Source organism: Glossina fuscipes, unplaced genomic scaffold (assembly GCF_014805625.2).
Source record: "Glossina fuscipes isolate IAEA_lab_2018 unplaced genomic scaffold, Yale_Gfus_2 89, whole genome shotgun sequence".
NCBI lineage: Eukaryota > Metazoa > Arthropoda > Insecta > Diptera > Glossinidae > Glossina > Glossina fuscipes.
The window spans coordinates 35,962-55,044 of NW_023998443.1; the positions used below are offsets into that span (position 1 = coordinate 35,962).

The window sequence follows — 19,083 nt, forward strand, 5'->3', positions numbered from 1 at the left end:
GAATTGAACCCGATTAATTACGATTGGTACGTGATGGTCGTCAAGAAATCGTAGTGAAATAGTTAAAAAGCCCGATTATCAGTCAAATCGGCATACCCGGGTTCAATAGCGAGTGCGTTACAACGTAATTGAATTTCTACGAATATGTGGTCGTAGCCTTGATGAGTGCTTGGCCGACAAAGGCATAACACATGCTAATCGTTTTGCATACATCTTCCGGATTACGGTTACTCCATACCTCTCTCTTATCGCTTCTTCCTGAATATTAGGATGTTACGTATTTAGAGGCGACGGCCCGAATGATTGGCCTCAAGAAAGAACAACAAGTCGGTTTTTGAAACTAACTGAAGAACAGCGGGAGAGGTTGGGTTTATTTAAGGTACTAAAGCCAAGACTTTCCGATTTTTGATCACGCATGCAACGTCCATGCCGTCTGGGGTTACTGGCATGGTTTGTCACTTTTGTTTTATTTTGACAGTTCGATATTTGACGCGCTATTTGTAAATTGTTCTCGCGTAACTCTGAGCCTATCACTTTGCTTATGCTTTTCGTATTTTGCCAGAAAAAGGGCAATGTCTTCGCTAATATAATACTTTACGCTTTAGAAAATAGGAGGAGCAAAAATTCGGTGAAGTAAAATTGTTTAGGTTATCTCAGATGGCAAGAAGATATCAAGCCTCTTTTTCTACAGTTCACTATCGAAAAAGAATCGAATCATCTATTGTTTTATATAATAGACATTTTGCATCCGGTTGCTTTTGAGAAGCATACATATATATGTCTTGCCCGATAACGGATGGATTAAACATAACAAATGCATTCACCTGCAACCTATTAGATGAACACATAACATATAAATTATTTTACCTGCATCGACTCTGAAAGGGATCGAAATTCTCAAAATGGAGGCTTGTTTAGCGTTTCATTTTACCATTAAAATGATAAAGATTGACACAAACTTAACATGTTCAACGCTGCTGTCTATGTAGCATAGCATAATCACCAAACTACTGGGATATGGTTAAGGTTTTTCAAATAAAAATTTTTCTTTTTTGTTTAATATCAACGCAAATGTTGATAATGGTATTAATAATAAATAACATCATGTGGAAAACGATGTTCCCGGCATGAGAACTTTTTGTTTTACATAAAACGCAATAAAAACGTCCAAACAAATATCAATTATGTTAAAAGTTTTTATATGATGCATATATTATGCAATATATAGCTTGAGGGATTACTGACAAAGGTCGCAAAGATATTGCCAGAGGTTTTCGATAAACAATATCGATATAGATTTCGAAACAAATGCTTTTCGATTAAGATAATTGTCAGCCAACAATATATAAAAAATTTGTTTGTCGAAATCTTACTTGGATTTTCCCTAAAATTTTATGTTTTCAATTAAATAAAGATGAAATGATTTACTTTGTTACCTTAGGTGATGGTACTACGGAGAATGTGTTCATTATTCTATCTGGATATTCCTCACGAATTTTTGATATTAATAATGTACCGAGACCGGAACCCGTGCCACCGCCTAAAGAATGAGCCAATTGGAAGCCTTGTAGGCAGTCGCAACCTTCCGATTCTTTGCGTATAACATCCAAAATTTGATCAACTAATTCAGCACCTTCCGTGTAATGACCTTTGGCCCAGTTATTACCTTAATTTCAATTAGAAAAAGCAAATAAGAAAATTATAATCGGTCGTTATCCTAAAAATGACTGACAAGAAAAGGAAAAGAACTACCTTTTCATACGCTATAATATTGGATGGGCGGGGGTGATTTTTTCTATGTCCAGAATGAAAGTGAAAATTTTCATGGTGTACGTGTCATAGTTCAGAACGCAAAAGCGTTTACAGTTTTTGTCGCACAGACGTGTAAACCTTGACCGGTTTCAGTCTCGTTCATATTATTTTCTAAATTTTTCAAGCAATATCTTCATTGTTTTGAACGAGTGAGTTTTATCTTTTATATATTGCACAGTTGAACAGGCGGACAGATGGACAAATGGACAAATGGACAGATGGACAGACGAACAGATTAACATGCTTAGATGCATTCCGGATTTGAAAATGGCCAAATATAATTTGTGGGGTCTCTGCCGCTTCTTTCTGGGCATTGCAAACGTTTTAACAAAATGAATATATGCCTCCGTCCTTCGGCGATGGGTATAAAATATATAGTTTACTTCACACAACAAGTAATAACTCACCTGCTCCCGATTGGCCGAACACAAAATTATCTGGCCTAAATAAATAACCCATTGGTGATTGGCGTACTGAGTCCATAGTACCCGGTTCCAAGTCAATAAGGACAGCACGCGGAACATATTTGCCATGATTAGCTTCCGTGTAATAGACATCGATCCTCTCCAATTGCATATCATTTTCGCCATGATACATGCCATTCGGATCGATACCATGCTCATCGGATATTATTTCCCAAAACTGAAAACAAAAAGAAAAAAAAAGTTATTATTATAAATACATATATATAATATATATATGCATATAAATATATATTTATGGTGTGCTAAGTAAGCACTCTAATGTTATGCTTAATATTGGAAAAATATTTATGTGCACAAATTTATCTATAAATTATTATTCATAATAAAAGCAAAAATGTTTTAATAATTTCCAGGTGACTGGTTTTATAGCGAAAATTTCACTCTAGAATATTTCGGCACTAAAAAGAATAATTCGTTTTTTAAAATGCGAGAATTCCTCTTTGTGGTATGTGCGAAACAAACATCGGTGGCATTTATTTGGGGGTTGGCAGCAAATAAAATACAAACACGAAATTTATCTACCCTTTAGAGCGAATTTTAGATACCCATTACCCTAAGCAATTGCATAAATTCTCTTCATGCTCAACAGACTAACGAAGACCGCTCTTATATCGAGCTTTCACTATTTACTTATTTGTTTTCTATATATTTTGTAGATAAATTTACAAAGTATGGGTTTAAAGATGGCCCTATATAATATCGATCATCTGCTGGTCTGTATTGAAAACTCTACCGCAATTGAGATTTGAATCTGCACACATTGAGTAGTGATCTTTTGCCTACACGGCTACTCATGCGGACAACGTGCTATTTGGGACGATATCAGTGGAGGCTTTTTTCCTTTTTTTTTTTTTTGCAATGAATCACTCATCCTCTATTCGTATAAGACGGTGACGGCTACAAAGAACGAGAAATGAAGAAACTTTTGCTAGGCGCCTATTAACTTTGGGTTCAAAAACCACATTTCAGTCAGTTTTTTATCTTATTTATTAGCTCTCGCATGCCTGATAGACAGAGCAAGTTTGGTTGCGACTTTAAAAAATCTTTCGCGAACAAATACACCTTCGTATATGCGCTTAATGACACATTTTTTAAATGTTACAAAGAAAATGGTAAAACTATTATACCTCAATTCCCTTAAGATAGAAAAACCAATAAATTTTGTTTATTATTTTTGTATGTTACGTTAATATAAAACAGTGTCCTTTAGCTTTTTATGTGTGCATATAAATGATGGCGCATGGAATCTTATTTTCATGTATTTACATATTTCGCCATTCATCCTTGTGTGGTATTGAATTTGTAATTAAACGAATGTGAATATGTGAACGCGAACATTGGGTTCACATTGAATTCGATATGCCTTATAAGAGGTTAACGCAATTTCAGTTTTTCTTATCAGAAAATCGATATCGTGAAGTTGGCGAAAGAATCGAAATATGTTGTAAACGATTATTACATACTTTATGTTTATTATTATTATTATTATTATTATTATTATTATTGTTAATTTCGCCAGAGAAATAAATTCTAAGACTAAACTCTTAAAAGCACTAGCATCTAAGGCTATCGGCTTTTTATTAAAAACTCTACCGCACTTGAGATTCGAACCCACGACCATTGACTTGCTAGTCGAGATTCCTCCCCTTCGGCTACTCAGGCGGATTACTACTTTATGTTTAGATATGACGTCTCTCAGAAAAAAGCTTCATGTTAAATCAGTCACGCATTGCGAAAGGACAGTTTTACGAGTTGCACGACACGTGGCGACATCTTGCTAAAATTGTCTCTTTTTTTAATTTGAAGAAGTTATTCGTGCTCTCTTCCAGTTGCACTTCCAGCAGTTAGTTAACTTTTCTGCACGACGAATGAATATCTCTTAGTTTTCACTTGTCAAATGCCATCGCATATAATGACCGCTGTTACATATTAACATATCAAAAATAGAGCACGTTTTGTTGAAAGACTTTGTATCAGTCCCTAAAAGAAGAAGGCGTTAGTAGCCGTTTAACGCCCTTGTTTATATTGGATTATATCAATACATGGAAATTGGGTGAAGTTTGGAGTAACAATGATCCGTCTAACACAGGAAGACCCATCGGTCTTGACGCGTAGAAATTCTACAGATACAAATTATGGATATTAGACATATCTGTGCAAATATCGGAAGAAATGCCCAAAACGTCTATTTCATATTTACGTGTTATATTTACCATATTTTCCTTTGAAATCTTCCTTTTCGTACCTATCACCTAAAGCCTAAGGACATATTCATTATTTCAAAACTTTCGCAACTCGTACACGAAATTTTGACAGATTAATATTAAATTCCCTAACGATCAAGGTAAGTCTGTCTGTCCACGTGTGTAAACGCCTGTGATAGATGAACCATCAGACACAAAACTCGGCTTGATGTCAGTCAAGAGTATTTGGATGCCAGGCTAGCATTGAAAATGGATCAAATTGTTAAAAGCACATGCCTACGGTACACGATAAATTGTGAACACCTCTGTTCCAAAAGCAAAAAAAAAAAAAAAAAAATGACGTTTCTCCTAATCGATGGTCGACAAATACAACGAGAAAACTCTCTATTGTCTATTCGACAATGACCGTACAGTATCCGTATAACTATAATCATAGCTATCCAATAGTATAGAGTGAGGAATTTTCGCTTTTCTTTTTTCTCAAAACTTTTGCAACATCCTGAGGTAAATTCGAGGAACTCTACAAAGTATATGTATTTCTGATTAATATCAAGTTCTTAACTGATTTAAAGAAATCCATGTGTCTGTCCATCTAGGTTCTTTTGTGTGTGTGTGTGTGCGTGTGTGTTTTTTTTTTTTAAGGTGAGATCCCAAATAGATTCGGCCACAATCGAATATATTTTCTTACATTTTATATAAATAAATTTGGAATTGTTTTTTCATTCAATGATACCTATTTTTGTTGGTGTTATCATGTTAAGTTTGGTAAATAATTCTGAACGTGTATATGTGCTACGACGAAAAGTAAATATTTTTCATATTTATTGATATGCATGTGAGATTTATGCGATGACAGCGATGTACAAATAGTGCAAATAGCGCTATGTGTACATACCTACATACATTTTATATGTGTTGCATAAAAATTTTTTTTTTTTTTTAAATTAACATGAAAAGAAGTTTTTGTGCCTCTTAATATTATAAAATCGAATGTGCTATATATATATATATATATATATAAATGTGTTGCTAATTTTCTATGTCGTCGGAAAAAATTTTATAATTCTTCTTTTAAAGGGACTTATTTTTTGCTATATGTTATTAATGATTCCATAGCATTTTTATTTGCGAAATTTTACTTTTTTTTTTTGGATATTTTCCTTTTTAAAGCGAATCGTAGCAATTTCCCATGAAATAAACTGAATAAATCGAAAATGTTGTCACTTCTCCTTAGCCTAAGAGCAGCGGGAATTAATTTCTTCTTCACGTATTAATATATTCTTTAGCCTTAATCCGTTAATCGATGATCTTTATTATCAGTAGCAAGGAGGAAAATTGCGAGCGCGAAAGCGAACATTAAACAGTCATTAATTTTGCAACTGTAGGCGAGTCGTGAAATGCCTTTAAGGACAAATTCTGGAAAGATTTTATATAAATAGTTGTAGCAAATATCGGGACGAGTTTTGATTGCATGGCGGTACAGTATACATAGATTACGTCTATTTTTAAACTTGATCTGTTGTAAGTAGAATGCAAAAAGATTTTGGATACTATATAAGTGACGTATGTATGGCTAAAGGCAGCCATACTTAGTGTTTAGTATTAATCTTAATGTTTTTAAGACCACAGGTTCCATCTATTTTTCTCATGGTCTTTATTTTAATTTTTTTATAAATTCTCTTACTAGGCGATAAGCAAGTGGACACTCCCCCATGGCTCGACTCATGCTGGAAGTTACAAGTTTTTTCCTAGAAGGTGAAATAGTTCTACTTCTATGTGTTAAAAAAGCTGCTTAAAGAAGTTAATCAAAAAAGTGGTTTAAAGAAACGGGTAAGAGAGGGTGGGTAATCGCTTGGAGAAGCTTCTTGTTGGTTGGAAAAGCTTCTTATATGACAGGCAGGCAGATGTGGCTAAGTGGGTGCAGGCAGGGACACCACCGATCTCAAATTCAAAACCGGCAAATGTTCATCGGTATTTTTCGAGAATTCCATACGCGTCGGTAGGTAACAATTTTTTTTTTAAATATTTTGTTCACTACTTTCACTCTATAATTAAGGTCTCCTTAAGCAGCGAAAGCCATTTATAGTCTGAGCATAAAAAAAAAATGCCAAAATAGCCGAACTCATTATAGCTTGAGAGGCATACATTTCGTGCAAATCGCAAATGCCAACCTAATAAATGATAGCAAATATCATTTATTGGTCTTAACAAAAAAAAAAAAAGAATTGTTGATATGTGATATATGCTACAGATTTCATCCATCAGTGATTTGTTGCTTTTGCTCTTCTCGATTGATTTTCTTTACCAGCCGAATGAAAAACGCTCGGATTTTACTTTATGAATTTTAAATTATTCTTATGTACGCCTGACTTTTCTGTTTACGTTTAATGCTTTTTTTATTGCTTTTGTATTCGATTTTTACTTCTTTTCTCTTCTTACAGCAAAGAATGCTAATTGTGAGAATTTTTTCCATATGTGATGTTTGCGAAGCATCGCCACTTGCATAATAATCATTTTTGTGCCGATTTTTTTTTTTTTTTTTTTTTGTGCATTAATTGCGGTTGAACGATATTGAACCATAGGGGGTTCAGCGTAGGCTTGTTTGGAAAGAGGCGCATATGTCTGCATAAATCGTGATTACAGTAAATGGAAATGTAATGACAAAAAAACGACTTATTCATATCCTGAGGCAAGAAGGGGAGAACGGGTGGCTCGAATTTATCAACCAGGTTGTCGGCAAATGGATATCTCGGACAATACTGACTGGACAGTTACGAGACAAATTATAGAGATTGGATGTCTCCGACAACTTATGTTAACAAGTTGTGTAGCAAAATGCTTGACAATCGTCAAAAGCTTTGAATAAATTTTAAGAATGAAAGCGATTTTCTGAAAAAGATGCTTCCGGTGAAAGATCTTCACTTTTAATGTATTCTATTAACATTCATAAAATAAATAATAGTAAATATATGTAAATTAATATAATACATGAAAAATGTATTTATTATTATTATCATTAATTAAGTCAGAAAATAAATTCTAAGACTTAAGTCTTAAGGCACTAGCATCTAGAGCTGTCAGGTTTATTGAAAAAAAATCTATATGTATATAAATCTATTATTTAAGTAAAATAACAGTAAAAAGTAATAATGCATAGGGTGTATTAAATTTGTGCAAATGTAGACAACCCCCCGGCAGGACTGGAAATGGATCGATCTTTTATTATATCTATGCTGAATCGATCTAAGCTTGTCTGTCCGTCTGTCCGTCTTTTGATGTTGCTTTCATCTGCGGAGGGTCATTTTTGAACTATTTTGATCAAATTTGGTACAATGGTCGTGGACCAGTATAGAGTTTTTACTTGTTTTTGTAGTATTTCTATATATATATGTAATAAGTAGTAATAAGTAATAATAGTAAAAGTAATGGATAATACCAAGTGATAATAATTAATAATAAGTAATGATAAGTTTAAATGAGTGATAAGTGATAACAAATAGCAAGTAATGTTAACAAATAGTAATAAATATATACAAAAGCAATAAGCAATATTAGTTATTATTATTTTTACAGTATCACTGCTCAACTTCCAAGTGAGAAAGCGTTGAAGATGTGTTGACATAACTCCTTATCGAGGAGGTTTATTTAGGTTAATCAAAACAAAGGAGGTTTCTTTAGGTTAATCAAAACAAGCAGAAAGAAAGGAGGAACCCGTCAGAACTTGAGGTAAATGTAATAGTATTCGGGTTTCTCCCTCATTCAAATAAATTGCGAAAAAAGGGAAAACTTTATAGATACCCAACATAAAAAAAAAAAAAAACATTTACGCTTACATTTGTAAAACGTTTAACGCGATATGAGTGCGTTAAATAAAAATTTATGTTAATCAGTTATCTTTCAATTCTCACGTAATCAAGCGGAATCTATGATTTCTTCATGGTTCAGTGAAACAGGCTTAAAATACGCAACATCCCTTTGTATGTGTATATAAATGTGTATATATGTATGAATGTATGTTATATTTTACACGTGCAAATGTTAAGTATTATTGCTGGTTTTTATTATTTATGTAGCCATTCACGAAACATAAGGGTAAACCATGTTTTTCATATTACTTGTAACGCACAAAACTATGCAGCATTATTGTTAATATGCATTATATGCTCCATATACGAAGTTGCATTAATTATTGGAACTAATGAGAGACAGCATTAGTTATTGCTAAATTAAAGCATCTCAAAAGGTGAACTTATGTATTTTTATATGTAATCAGTTAAAAGCTTAAAGGAGCTATGCTTTCAAATATTGGATCCAATCATTTTTGTCTATGCGTGTTATAAGAGCTTCTAGCTACCATCATTGAACGATAGCAGAGTTTTTTTTTTTTTTTTTTAGTCTTCTCGGACATTTTCAGTTGTTCCCTCGCATACCCGTCAAATTGTTTATGCACTGGTACGATGTTGTCAAAGCCGTGAGACTTGAAAACGAAAACTAAAGTTTGCAACTTGGTAAAGTTTCTGAAATCAAATTTCAGAGTAAGGCTTAGGGATGAAAAGCTGAAGTACTTTACTAAAAATTCCAAACTTCAATTTATTTTTGATATGCATTGACATTTAAGTCTGCTTCTCGCTGAATAGCGTATCATTAATAAAAAATTTGCACAACTTTGCATAAAGTAAGTCGAGGTGAGGGGCATTCAAGATTCGCCTTAAGATGATTATAACCTTCTTATTTATTTTCATACTCACATATATGCACTTTTGTGCTTTAAAAGTTCATTTGTATTATTAATGTTGCAATTTATCGGAAAGTAAGTGTAAAATGTACCGTAAAAACATTTTAATAATTTATAGAGAGAGTCTTTCATATTTGTATTGCATTTCAGAGAGGGAAAGAGATAAAATCAGGACCAGACCGACCATAAAGATTAACTGGGCGAAATTTTAGGGCTCTTCCTCTTAGAGGTGGTGGCTGCTTTGAATCGTGTGTTTATCTTTTATTTAAAAGAAGGAAAGAAAATAAAAGCGCCTCTTAAACAATTCGTTTATGGTGTTAAAATTAGTAGGTATAACTCTTTGGTATTTTTTGCCACACCGAACACACAATACACAACATTTACACATATACCTGATTGGATTTGTTAAATAGTTTACTCATATGCACTTTATACACTTAAAGTGCACATAAAAATGCTATAAATACCAACATATATAAAACGGTATAAAACGGTAGCAGCATTGCGGGCAAAAATGGAGCAAAAATGGATATATGGTGAGAGAGATGTTGTGGGTAAGAGAAGAGTAAAAAGGGCAGGAGGTAGCGTAAGAAAGAAAAAGTTTTTTGCAAAAAAAGTTTTTGAGAAAAAGCGTAAAATTGATAACAGTTGATTGCACACATGCGAGTTGTAGTAGAGTAGCAGCAAAAGAGGCAGCCGCAGCGGCAGCAACAGCAACAGCAACAGCAGATAAACTAAGGCTATACTATGCATATATATGTATATGTACGCATACACATATACATTGAAGCAAGTTTTTCAAAGTCCGTCAAGTAATCTATGCAAAATAGGTATTGTACGCACTACGAACCCATTCAAGGATTAAAACTAAATTTAAATAAAATATATAACGTTTTTTTGCTCTCCTTCTTATTCTCGCTCCGCTTGGTTATTTGTTCAGGCTGCACTTATTCTTTTTGCTCGCAAAAATTGTGTTTGTTTGGAAAAGTATAAAAACAAAGATGAAAACTTTTCAATTGGCTTTTAGACATGCTTCAATGATAACAAAAAACTTTTGTTTGGTTCATTTATTCATTTAACCAACACCCACTCATGCATGTATGTACGTATTATGTATGTATACCTGAGTATTTATGTTTTTCTAAGTACTTTGGAATTTTTTTCCCATTTTTTTTTCCAATAAATTTTATATTTATGGAACACTGTTTTTTTTCAGTTGCACCTATAAAATGCGGCCATGATTTCTGCTGCTTATGCGAGCAGCAAACACGTGCAAGTAACAAATATTCTATTTTGCAATCGCTGGTAGCAAATCGTTCGTAATGAATTGATTAAAATAAGTTCGAAATTGATCTTAATGCTTCTCATTGAGAGTGAATTAAAATTATAATATTTTGAACTGAAAAATCGTAATTAGCGGGTGGCAAAGTACTTTTATTCCTCAATATGTTCTCCTCTTCTTGTATATAATTGTTCTCTTCATTTCTTTATATTCTGTGTGTGAAAAGAACTTTCAAAAGTTCATCCACTTATGTGTTTGTTTTATTTCCAGCGTAGGAATTTGTTACGTATTTGAAAAAGCTGCAAGTCATGGACTGTCCCCAATATCACGTAAGTCCTTCAACTCGAATAAGGCAGAAAGTCTTTTATGAGCTAGAGCATCTTCTTAAAGAAGCAAAGCAAATTGTTTCTTCCGTCCAAATTGCTGCCATGTACTGACCCATAGGATTTTATTAATAGTTTAAACGGTTATTAACTGACCAACGGCAATTTTGAGTTACTGTAATAATTTCGGCTATGTTCGTAGTTGCAAGTATATTCAAATGTTTGATTTTATCAAAATTTTGTCATCGCCAATGCCGCTCGCGATATATGACCTATTAAGTTTGAGTAGATGTATGTCACATCCAGAAGGGCTTAAGATATAGTCACTTTTTATTATGTCGATTGATTTAGAATTTTTTTTTCTGAATCTTTGTAAACTTGTCCGTCCGTCCGTCTATCAGATCGCTTTATTTTGACGAAGTATTTAGTATTCTGTGGCCAGTCTCCATATTATATTGAAAGAGTGGTTGGGTAAAATTTCTCAACAAAAGTCGCTGATTAACCGTATGACCGCATACTAAATTGATATGATTGATATGTTGTGCCGGATTGGTAAACGCAATGCCTTTACTTATCAAGCAGTTGAAAACGTGAACAGAATTAATGTCAATAACTCTACCAGTGAGTCGAATACAAGAGCTAAACCAATAAATTGTAATAAAGGCGAGATGATGTCCTTGATTGGAGAATAAAGTAGGACGTAAGAGATTCCCTTTAGATTTCCCGCATATTATCTTCATAGAAGATTCATTATGTGTGCTCCTTATCGTTTCTTTAGATTTTTATGAGGGCTTCTTGCTTTGTTACATTTTATTTTGACACACTTCGATGGTTGTAAGATATATGCTTGGGAAATCGTAGTATCGAAAAGCGATAGAGATATGCAACTATATATGTATAGACTTTATATAGCAGAGATATAGCTCGAAGTCAAATTTTTGCTCTCTTTACTGTTACTACCCCCGGGGTCATGTATCCTTTAATGAGTATTTCTATGCAATCATATTTTTTATGTACAATTACGCATCAATATTTCCTATATATATATATGTATATATATATACAAAAATAATTGTAAATTTTATTTAATTAAATATTTTAAATGCATGTATTATTATTGTTATTGCAATATGGGGATAATTTAAAAGTACATATGATTGACATTCTGCTTTAACTATAACTTAAATAAATACATTATTGTTATTGTTATTGTTACTATTGTTATTGTTGTTGTTATTGTTATTGTTGTTTTTGCTATTTTGTTGCTATAGCAATTGATGTCATTTGCGATTTCAGTAATTGACAATTGTGATATGCAAATGTTTACTGTTGTCATTACTGTTGACTTAACTAATGTGATGGCCATTCAATGATGTGCTCCGATATGATGTGTTATGCGTTATGTGTTTTATACGAGCAAGAGTGCATAAACATACATACATATAAGCGAGAGAGCGTAGTGGTATTAATGTAAGTGTACTCGATTTGTTATACGAATTGTATATTCTTTGATATTTAATTGTTATTTACGATAATAGTTGCTATTGTATTGATGTAATCGTACGCACGTATACGTAGACAAATGTATTTATTTCGGAATTTATAGATTATTTACTAAAATTCTGGAAAACTATGATAATAAGTCGTGACGATTAAATGCATTTGTACAGGGAGACATGTAGATTAGTTATCATATTTTAAAATGTGTAACACATACGCACGCACACACACACACATATATATATCGGTTTATTGATGTTTAAGTTTTGTCGGTGGTTATGCCATTTGATTATTGTTGAATAAATCATTAAATCAAGTTTTGATTTCTCTCTTTCTCCGTCTCTATCTTTCTCTATTCATTTTCCTTATATTCTATATCCATAAGTTTGCGTTATTCGTCGACTTTGTTCATTATAAGCAACATGATTTGTTTGAGTTGTTTACGTTTGTTATTGTAGGGAATTTTGTTTATTTGCATTATCATGAGGATGGCTAGTGACCGGGCGTATGGGTATTGTTTTGTAATCTCGCATCCAATCTATGAATCTAGGATGGTGTCATTGTTGTTTGTTTTGTTTTAAGCGTAACATTTTAATTTACCGTCCATAACAATGTTTTTTACTCAAAAATAATAACGTGTAGACCTACTTATGCATTCTTGTCGGTCTATTGTTATTTTAATTGAAATCGTCAAGTATGTATGTACACAGTTGAACGCATTTAAAAGGTATTCCATAATGAATTTGTGAATTCGAGATAGTAAGATGATTCGAATTTCAAAAACATCAAAATGTAAACCATATTATCGGACAAAACATATATAAGTTGTCAAAAAAGTAAAGAAAAAAGCTATATCTCTCTTGGACTACACATTTCTCATAATCAGCATTTGATGCCGGTGCATAAAGACAGTTAATTGCGCCCAATGTCTTTAGCTTTGGAGACTACAAACTTTTTTTTGCCTACTTTTCGGTTTAAATCGTCCGGCGCTATCTAAACGATTGTGTTTCTTCCGGTAGCAATACCCGCCTTAACATCTACCAGTTATGCCATTTCTTTATTATACTAATTACTCTTTTAGTTTAGTGACGTACGCTGCTTGTTTACTTTCATTTAAAATTCCGATTCGGTTTCAGTCTTCAATCCAGTCAAACGATGCGTTGTTTATAGTTTCGGGAAGTGCCGAAAGGCACAAAAAACTCGGATAAGCGAATAAGACAACTTTCGGAAAGTTATGAGTCGAAGTTAGGGGGAATGTGCTTCGAAGAACTAGCCCGTGGCAAAGGCATAGGATTTGCTTCTCATAATTTCGGCGAATAGTTTATTAAAGCTTTCTGTATTGATTTAGATACGTATGTCCGGTGGTGTTACAAACGAAACGACAAAGCATATACCTTCACACTTTAACGCTAGGTATAAAAAATGGGTTTTCCCACGTAATAAAATAATTATTTCATAAATAAAATCATTTCAATTAATTTTTTGATTAAAATTGCAAATGTATACCATATTCTTGAAATACAATTAGTATCAAAATCATTGTCCGGTTATCCGTAGCGATTATTACTTTTCAAATTAAAAAAAAAAAAAAAACCCAAAACTATTCATCTAATTGTGGAATACCTTTACATATATTTCTGGAGTCAGTATATAACCAACCTGCTTTAAATAAACATAAGCGTTCCCACGGGCAATTTGACTGCAAGTTTGTCTGCACTGTGTTTCATTCGTGCACTTATGGGAAAATTTTAATTAAAAATCATGTGGCTTCATTTATGACCCCCTCAACTTCAATATTATATATATAATATATGAAGCGCAGAAAATTATTTTAAAATTTTATTTAATTTTTATAATTTTTTTTTTGTCTTAAGAATGCATAAGTAAACGAGACGAAGTGATTTAGTTTTCTTGAGCTTCAAACCACAAATTCATTGCTTGGTTTTTTTCTACATTTTTTTGTCGTTGTTGAAAATTTCATTTGACTTTTAATACATATATATACACGTATATATATATATATTTTTTTTTTTTCTTCTTTTTTTAAATTTTAGTTTATATTGTCAACGCACCGTATACGCAAAAAGAAATATATAATAAAACAATAGAAAAACGTTGAAATAGACGGAGAAGAAAGACAAGTTAAAAGTAGCTTTTTGAAAGAAAGTCAAAAAAAAAAAAAAAAGAAAAAAGGAGGAAACCAACGTTTCTTTTTAGCCACAATTAATTTATGCAACTTTCAATGCTTGCGGCAGCAAATGAGTTTAACTTTTGCTACGCTAGAAGAATTTTTAATTTCAGTTTTGAGCTGAAAGAAAAAAACAAGACAAAAAAAAAAAATTGTTCACTAGTAAAGGAACCACACAACCCCCCAAAACCTCAAAACAGAACACAAACCTGAAACAAACCAAACCTAGCTCAGGCAGAGCGACGGCGGATGGTGGTGGATAATGACGGTGGGATTGAGAAATGTTCACCCAAGTTCGATAATAAAGTAATGTTGGTTCTAGTGGCGGCATAAACGTTGCGTAGTAGAATGAAAATAGACAATAAAAAGAAGACCTTACAAGGCAACATGATGTTCATAGTGTTGAATGAAAGTTTCACAAAAGTGATCTCATCTACTTATGAAAGCTTTGTTTATTTTTAATTTGCTTTACGACTCTACGACTCTACGACGTTTTCTGTTTTCCTTTTTTTTTTCTTCTTTTTTTTTTTTTTTTTTTAATATATATTCACAGCGTTTGTTGGTAATAACAACAAGAAACACATCAGCATCAGCGGGAGCATCATTGTGGTTGCTGTTGTAACTTTCGACGTAAATTTTATAATTAAGCAATTTAACCGCAAACCTTTTACTGCGTTGTTTTTTTTTTTTTTTTTTTTTTTTTTGTGTCGCTGATAAAAGGATTGTATTTAAAATTTCTTGTTAAAAAAAAGGACATAATTGTTTTTGGTTTTTGTTGATGGCGGTGGGTGTATGCAAGCAAGTGGTCGACGTTAGTTACTATTTTCTCTTATAGAAAATTGAAGATGAAAAAGAAAGTTAGAAAATTAATTTCATTTTAAGACGATTGCTAGATACCCACCAAAAACAGGTAAACATATGAGACACAAGAAAGTGATTTTTTTCACTTGTGCGCTGCGGTTATGCGGAAGGGGACGTTCTATGAAAAGGATACCGTGATAAACACATACTGTAAGAGATATACTTCAGTCTAAACTCTTCTACAATGGATGGAAAATTAGAATTTTGATAACAAGATTGCGGATATTTGCAAAAATATTGCAAAGACGCGCAAGTTGGCAAGCAGACCGTACGTCATAGTTGCAAAAGTTTACATAGCGATATATCTTTGTTTAACTCTTTTTGTCGTCAACCGCCCTTTTTGTTCACCATCCATTCAGTTACTAATGGTCTGTAGAGTTTTATGACCTGTAACTTGTAGGAAGAATTATAAAAATAACGGATATTTTTTCCTATTAAAGAACAATTATTTAATGCCATTTGTTTTACTCTGTATTATGATTTGTGTGCGGTTTTCACTTTGCATGTTCTTTGTTAATTTTTTACTCAATAGCAATTGCAGAGAATGTCACGAAGATTTTTTCTTGCCTAGCAAACAACTTCACAAAAAAGCGTCTATGTTTTCCTTGAGTCATTATATTTAGATATCCGCCACAAGCATCTGAAACATCAATATACGGTATAGTGTAGTTTGCAACCGTTCTTTAGGAAGAAGTGTAGCGTAACTCATGTAAAAAAAAAACAAATAAAACCATTGTAGGAGAAATCAGCCCTTCATTCAATAGCCTACATACACAAACGAACGAAATAAGGGCAAGATTATTTTCGATCAGTTAACATAACGTCCATCCTTTCTGCCAAAACACGCGAGTGTAAACGATAGATCTAGTCTTTCGTATGTTCGCGCAGACTTACCATACCGTGTACAGCAAGTGGTTCAGATATTGTTGAGGAAATCCGAAATCTAGTTTCTTGCCATCTAATTGATTTTCCCAGAAAATAAATTTCCGAAAGATGGAAGAACTCGGGCACATTCGATGAGAAAGATTATCGGAGAACACATCAATTGTGATAACTTGCTTAGACAAGTAGAATATCTGAACAGAATGGGTCAGTGGGAAAAGAATATTCGAGTCGAAAAGAAAGTTTAAGTTAAGAATGCTGCCAAACTAAGTAAATTATATGTATGTGTGTGTGTATTATATAAATTATCAGCATTAAAGCTGAATCAATTTATTTAGGTTCACCTAACAATGACCGTTTTTTTGCATCGAAAAAAGTTCATAGCTCAAGTCATGGCCCCATTGAGCACTCTTTATTCCCATAGAGTCATTCATATAACCACTTCCAAGACAAAGGGGTTTTACGGGAAGTGGTCGATCCGAACCGTTTCTTGTAATTTTCATTCTTCGACCAAAACACGCCATATTCCGAAATTTCAATAATATATCTCAACAATTGCGAACTGAAGGTTGAATACAAGATTGTAAGACCGACGGACGGCCGAGTAAGTTTATGTATAGTTAAAGGCCCACCACATCTCAAGTCCCTTTGTATACATTCGCAAAAAGTTAATACAACATTGTGCTATGGTGTAGGATAGAAGAATTATATCTACACAATGCCAAAAGCCTTCCGTATAATAAGTATCTGGAACTGTAAAAAAATGTCTTTAAGAAAATTCTATATTTTTGCTACATAAGAAAATGGGATATGAAAATGGGGTATGTTGTAAGCTAACTATTAAAATTTCGAGGTAAATTTTCCACAATTATTACAATCAGGGATCGAGGAATGCACATGACGCAAATGATGTAAAATTCATCAGATCTCTGATTAGATATATTTCTTAAACACAACCATAGCATTGCTTTCAAGATTGCAAAGTGGATAGAAAAGTTACTATATTCCGATCTTTAAGTGGAAGGCACAACGTTGATATGTGTAATATATACGTGTTGTTCCGTATTTTATGATAATGACACACCTACTCGTAGTATCCCTTCTTGCCTACGTTATTATAATGATCTTATCATTGGTATCAACTTTTCTTTTTTTATTTCATATGTCGTTATCCAAGTTTGTACTGTATTGTTGTGCCAGCCATTGTTCACGTTACATACGCACATATTTTGTCGGAAATATTAGTTTGCAGTCATAAGTAATTGTAATTAACATTCGAGATATATCAATGAAGATATTGCCAAATATTTTTACAAGATATATAACTGTTTCATATACAAGTATTCACATCTGCTCAAGATATCCATCCTCCAGTTTCGTGTCTATTAAATCGGTTCTTGCATTGACTGAGCGATGTTAAAGTAAAGTGTAAAGTAAGTTCACATTATAAAATTGAGTTTAAAAATAAATGAGAAGCTAGTCAAGGACGAGTCGGAATCGGAACCTTTGAAACAAGTGAGACTTTGAATAGCCCACCAGCAAGGATGGTCGATAAATTGCCTTAGAACCTTTATTATAGCAAGCGACTCTTCAATGTCGCCTTAATTCAGGTAATTGTTGTTCCGTTTAATTCATATGCTGCTTATAAATTGTAGACAACAATTTTTTTTTTTTCAATTAAGGTAACGAATTATTTAAAAAATTTTTATTTTGCCATAAGCGCAAGTTAGCAGTGTTTTATTTGAAGAATGTGCGAAATTTCAATTTTCAAAATTTAATTTCATAATATTTTTGTTTTTTGTAATTATAACCACCAATATCCCTGCAATCGTTACATATTTCGTTATTTTTGTTATTTGTTAGATAAATTACAACCTAATGATATTCAATCAACAATAAATTAATAAAACACACGAATTTACAAACCGTTCGTTTTATCCCGTATGGGTATAATTATATATACGTCTAAAAATTTATATATATATATACGTTTATATATATATATATATATATATATATATACATGCATATTTTTATATAAAAACAAGTAAAAACATTGTAGTCGAGCTATGCCGTTTGTTAAATACTCTGCACCACATGGCCTACCACAATTCTTATCTTTGCTGTAGAACACAAAAATTATACATTGTTTCAATGGTTGGCCTTGCCGGTCCAAAGTTTTCATACCAATTTACGATGCCGAAATTTTATCGAGAAATTTTGAGAATTACAAATTTTTCCATATAACAACTTCTCCAAATAGAGCGATATATGCGGAGTGGTCGAAAAAGTGGACCGACCTAAACTATTTTCAATAGCGTTCGTCCTTGGACCATAAGATATTATTGTACCAAATTTGATCAATATAATTCAAAAATTGCGACCTGAACTTCGAACACCAACTTACATGAGCAGACATCAAACGGACGGACGGACAGACGGGCTTAGACGGGATTTAGAAAATAAATTTAAATCGATTGGTATAATAAAAGTTGGTTAAATTTTAAGCGCCTTTGCCTATTACACACGTCCATACAAACTTAATATACCGTGTACCAGCGGGTGGTGTAGGGTATAAAAAAAATATTCAGTAAAATTACAGCGAATTTTGTTTCGTATAAAAACCGGCTGAAATGTAATCAGTGGCAAGCATAAGCATCGACGATGAAATTTAAGCAAAAACTTCCCTCCATAAATAGGTTGAATAATTTAAAGGTTTGAATAAAAAAAGTACCGAATTTAGTTTTACATTTTTGTTTGTGAGTTACATAATTTTTTTTATCCTTCTCTTTCATTCAAGCAGTTGTGATT

At 32.8% G+C, this 19,083-nt stretch overlaps 1 protein-coding gene across 4 annotated transcripts in view; it reads right to left on the reverse strand.

The window, feature by feature from the left end:
- Window positions 1-19,083, reverse strand: part of LOC119638452 (tubulin beta chain) — a 78,496-nt gene that overhangs the window by 30,908 nt on the left and 28,505 nt on the right. For 3 of the 4 annotated variants that reach the window (XM_038035230.1, XM_038035229.1, XM_038035227.1), the window contains 2 exons: window positions 2,220-2,454; window positions 1,437-1,666 (listed from right to left, as the gene is read on the reverse strand). In XM_038035230.1, the coding sequence (XP_037891158.1) occupies window positions 1,437-1,666; window positions 2,220-2,454 (465 nt within the window). Of the gene's footprint in view, window positions 1-1,436; window positions 1,667-2,219; window positions 2,455-17,776; window positions 17,782-19,083 lie in introns of those variants that run through there. The other variant, XM_038035231.1, reaches the window with a different exon arrangement.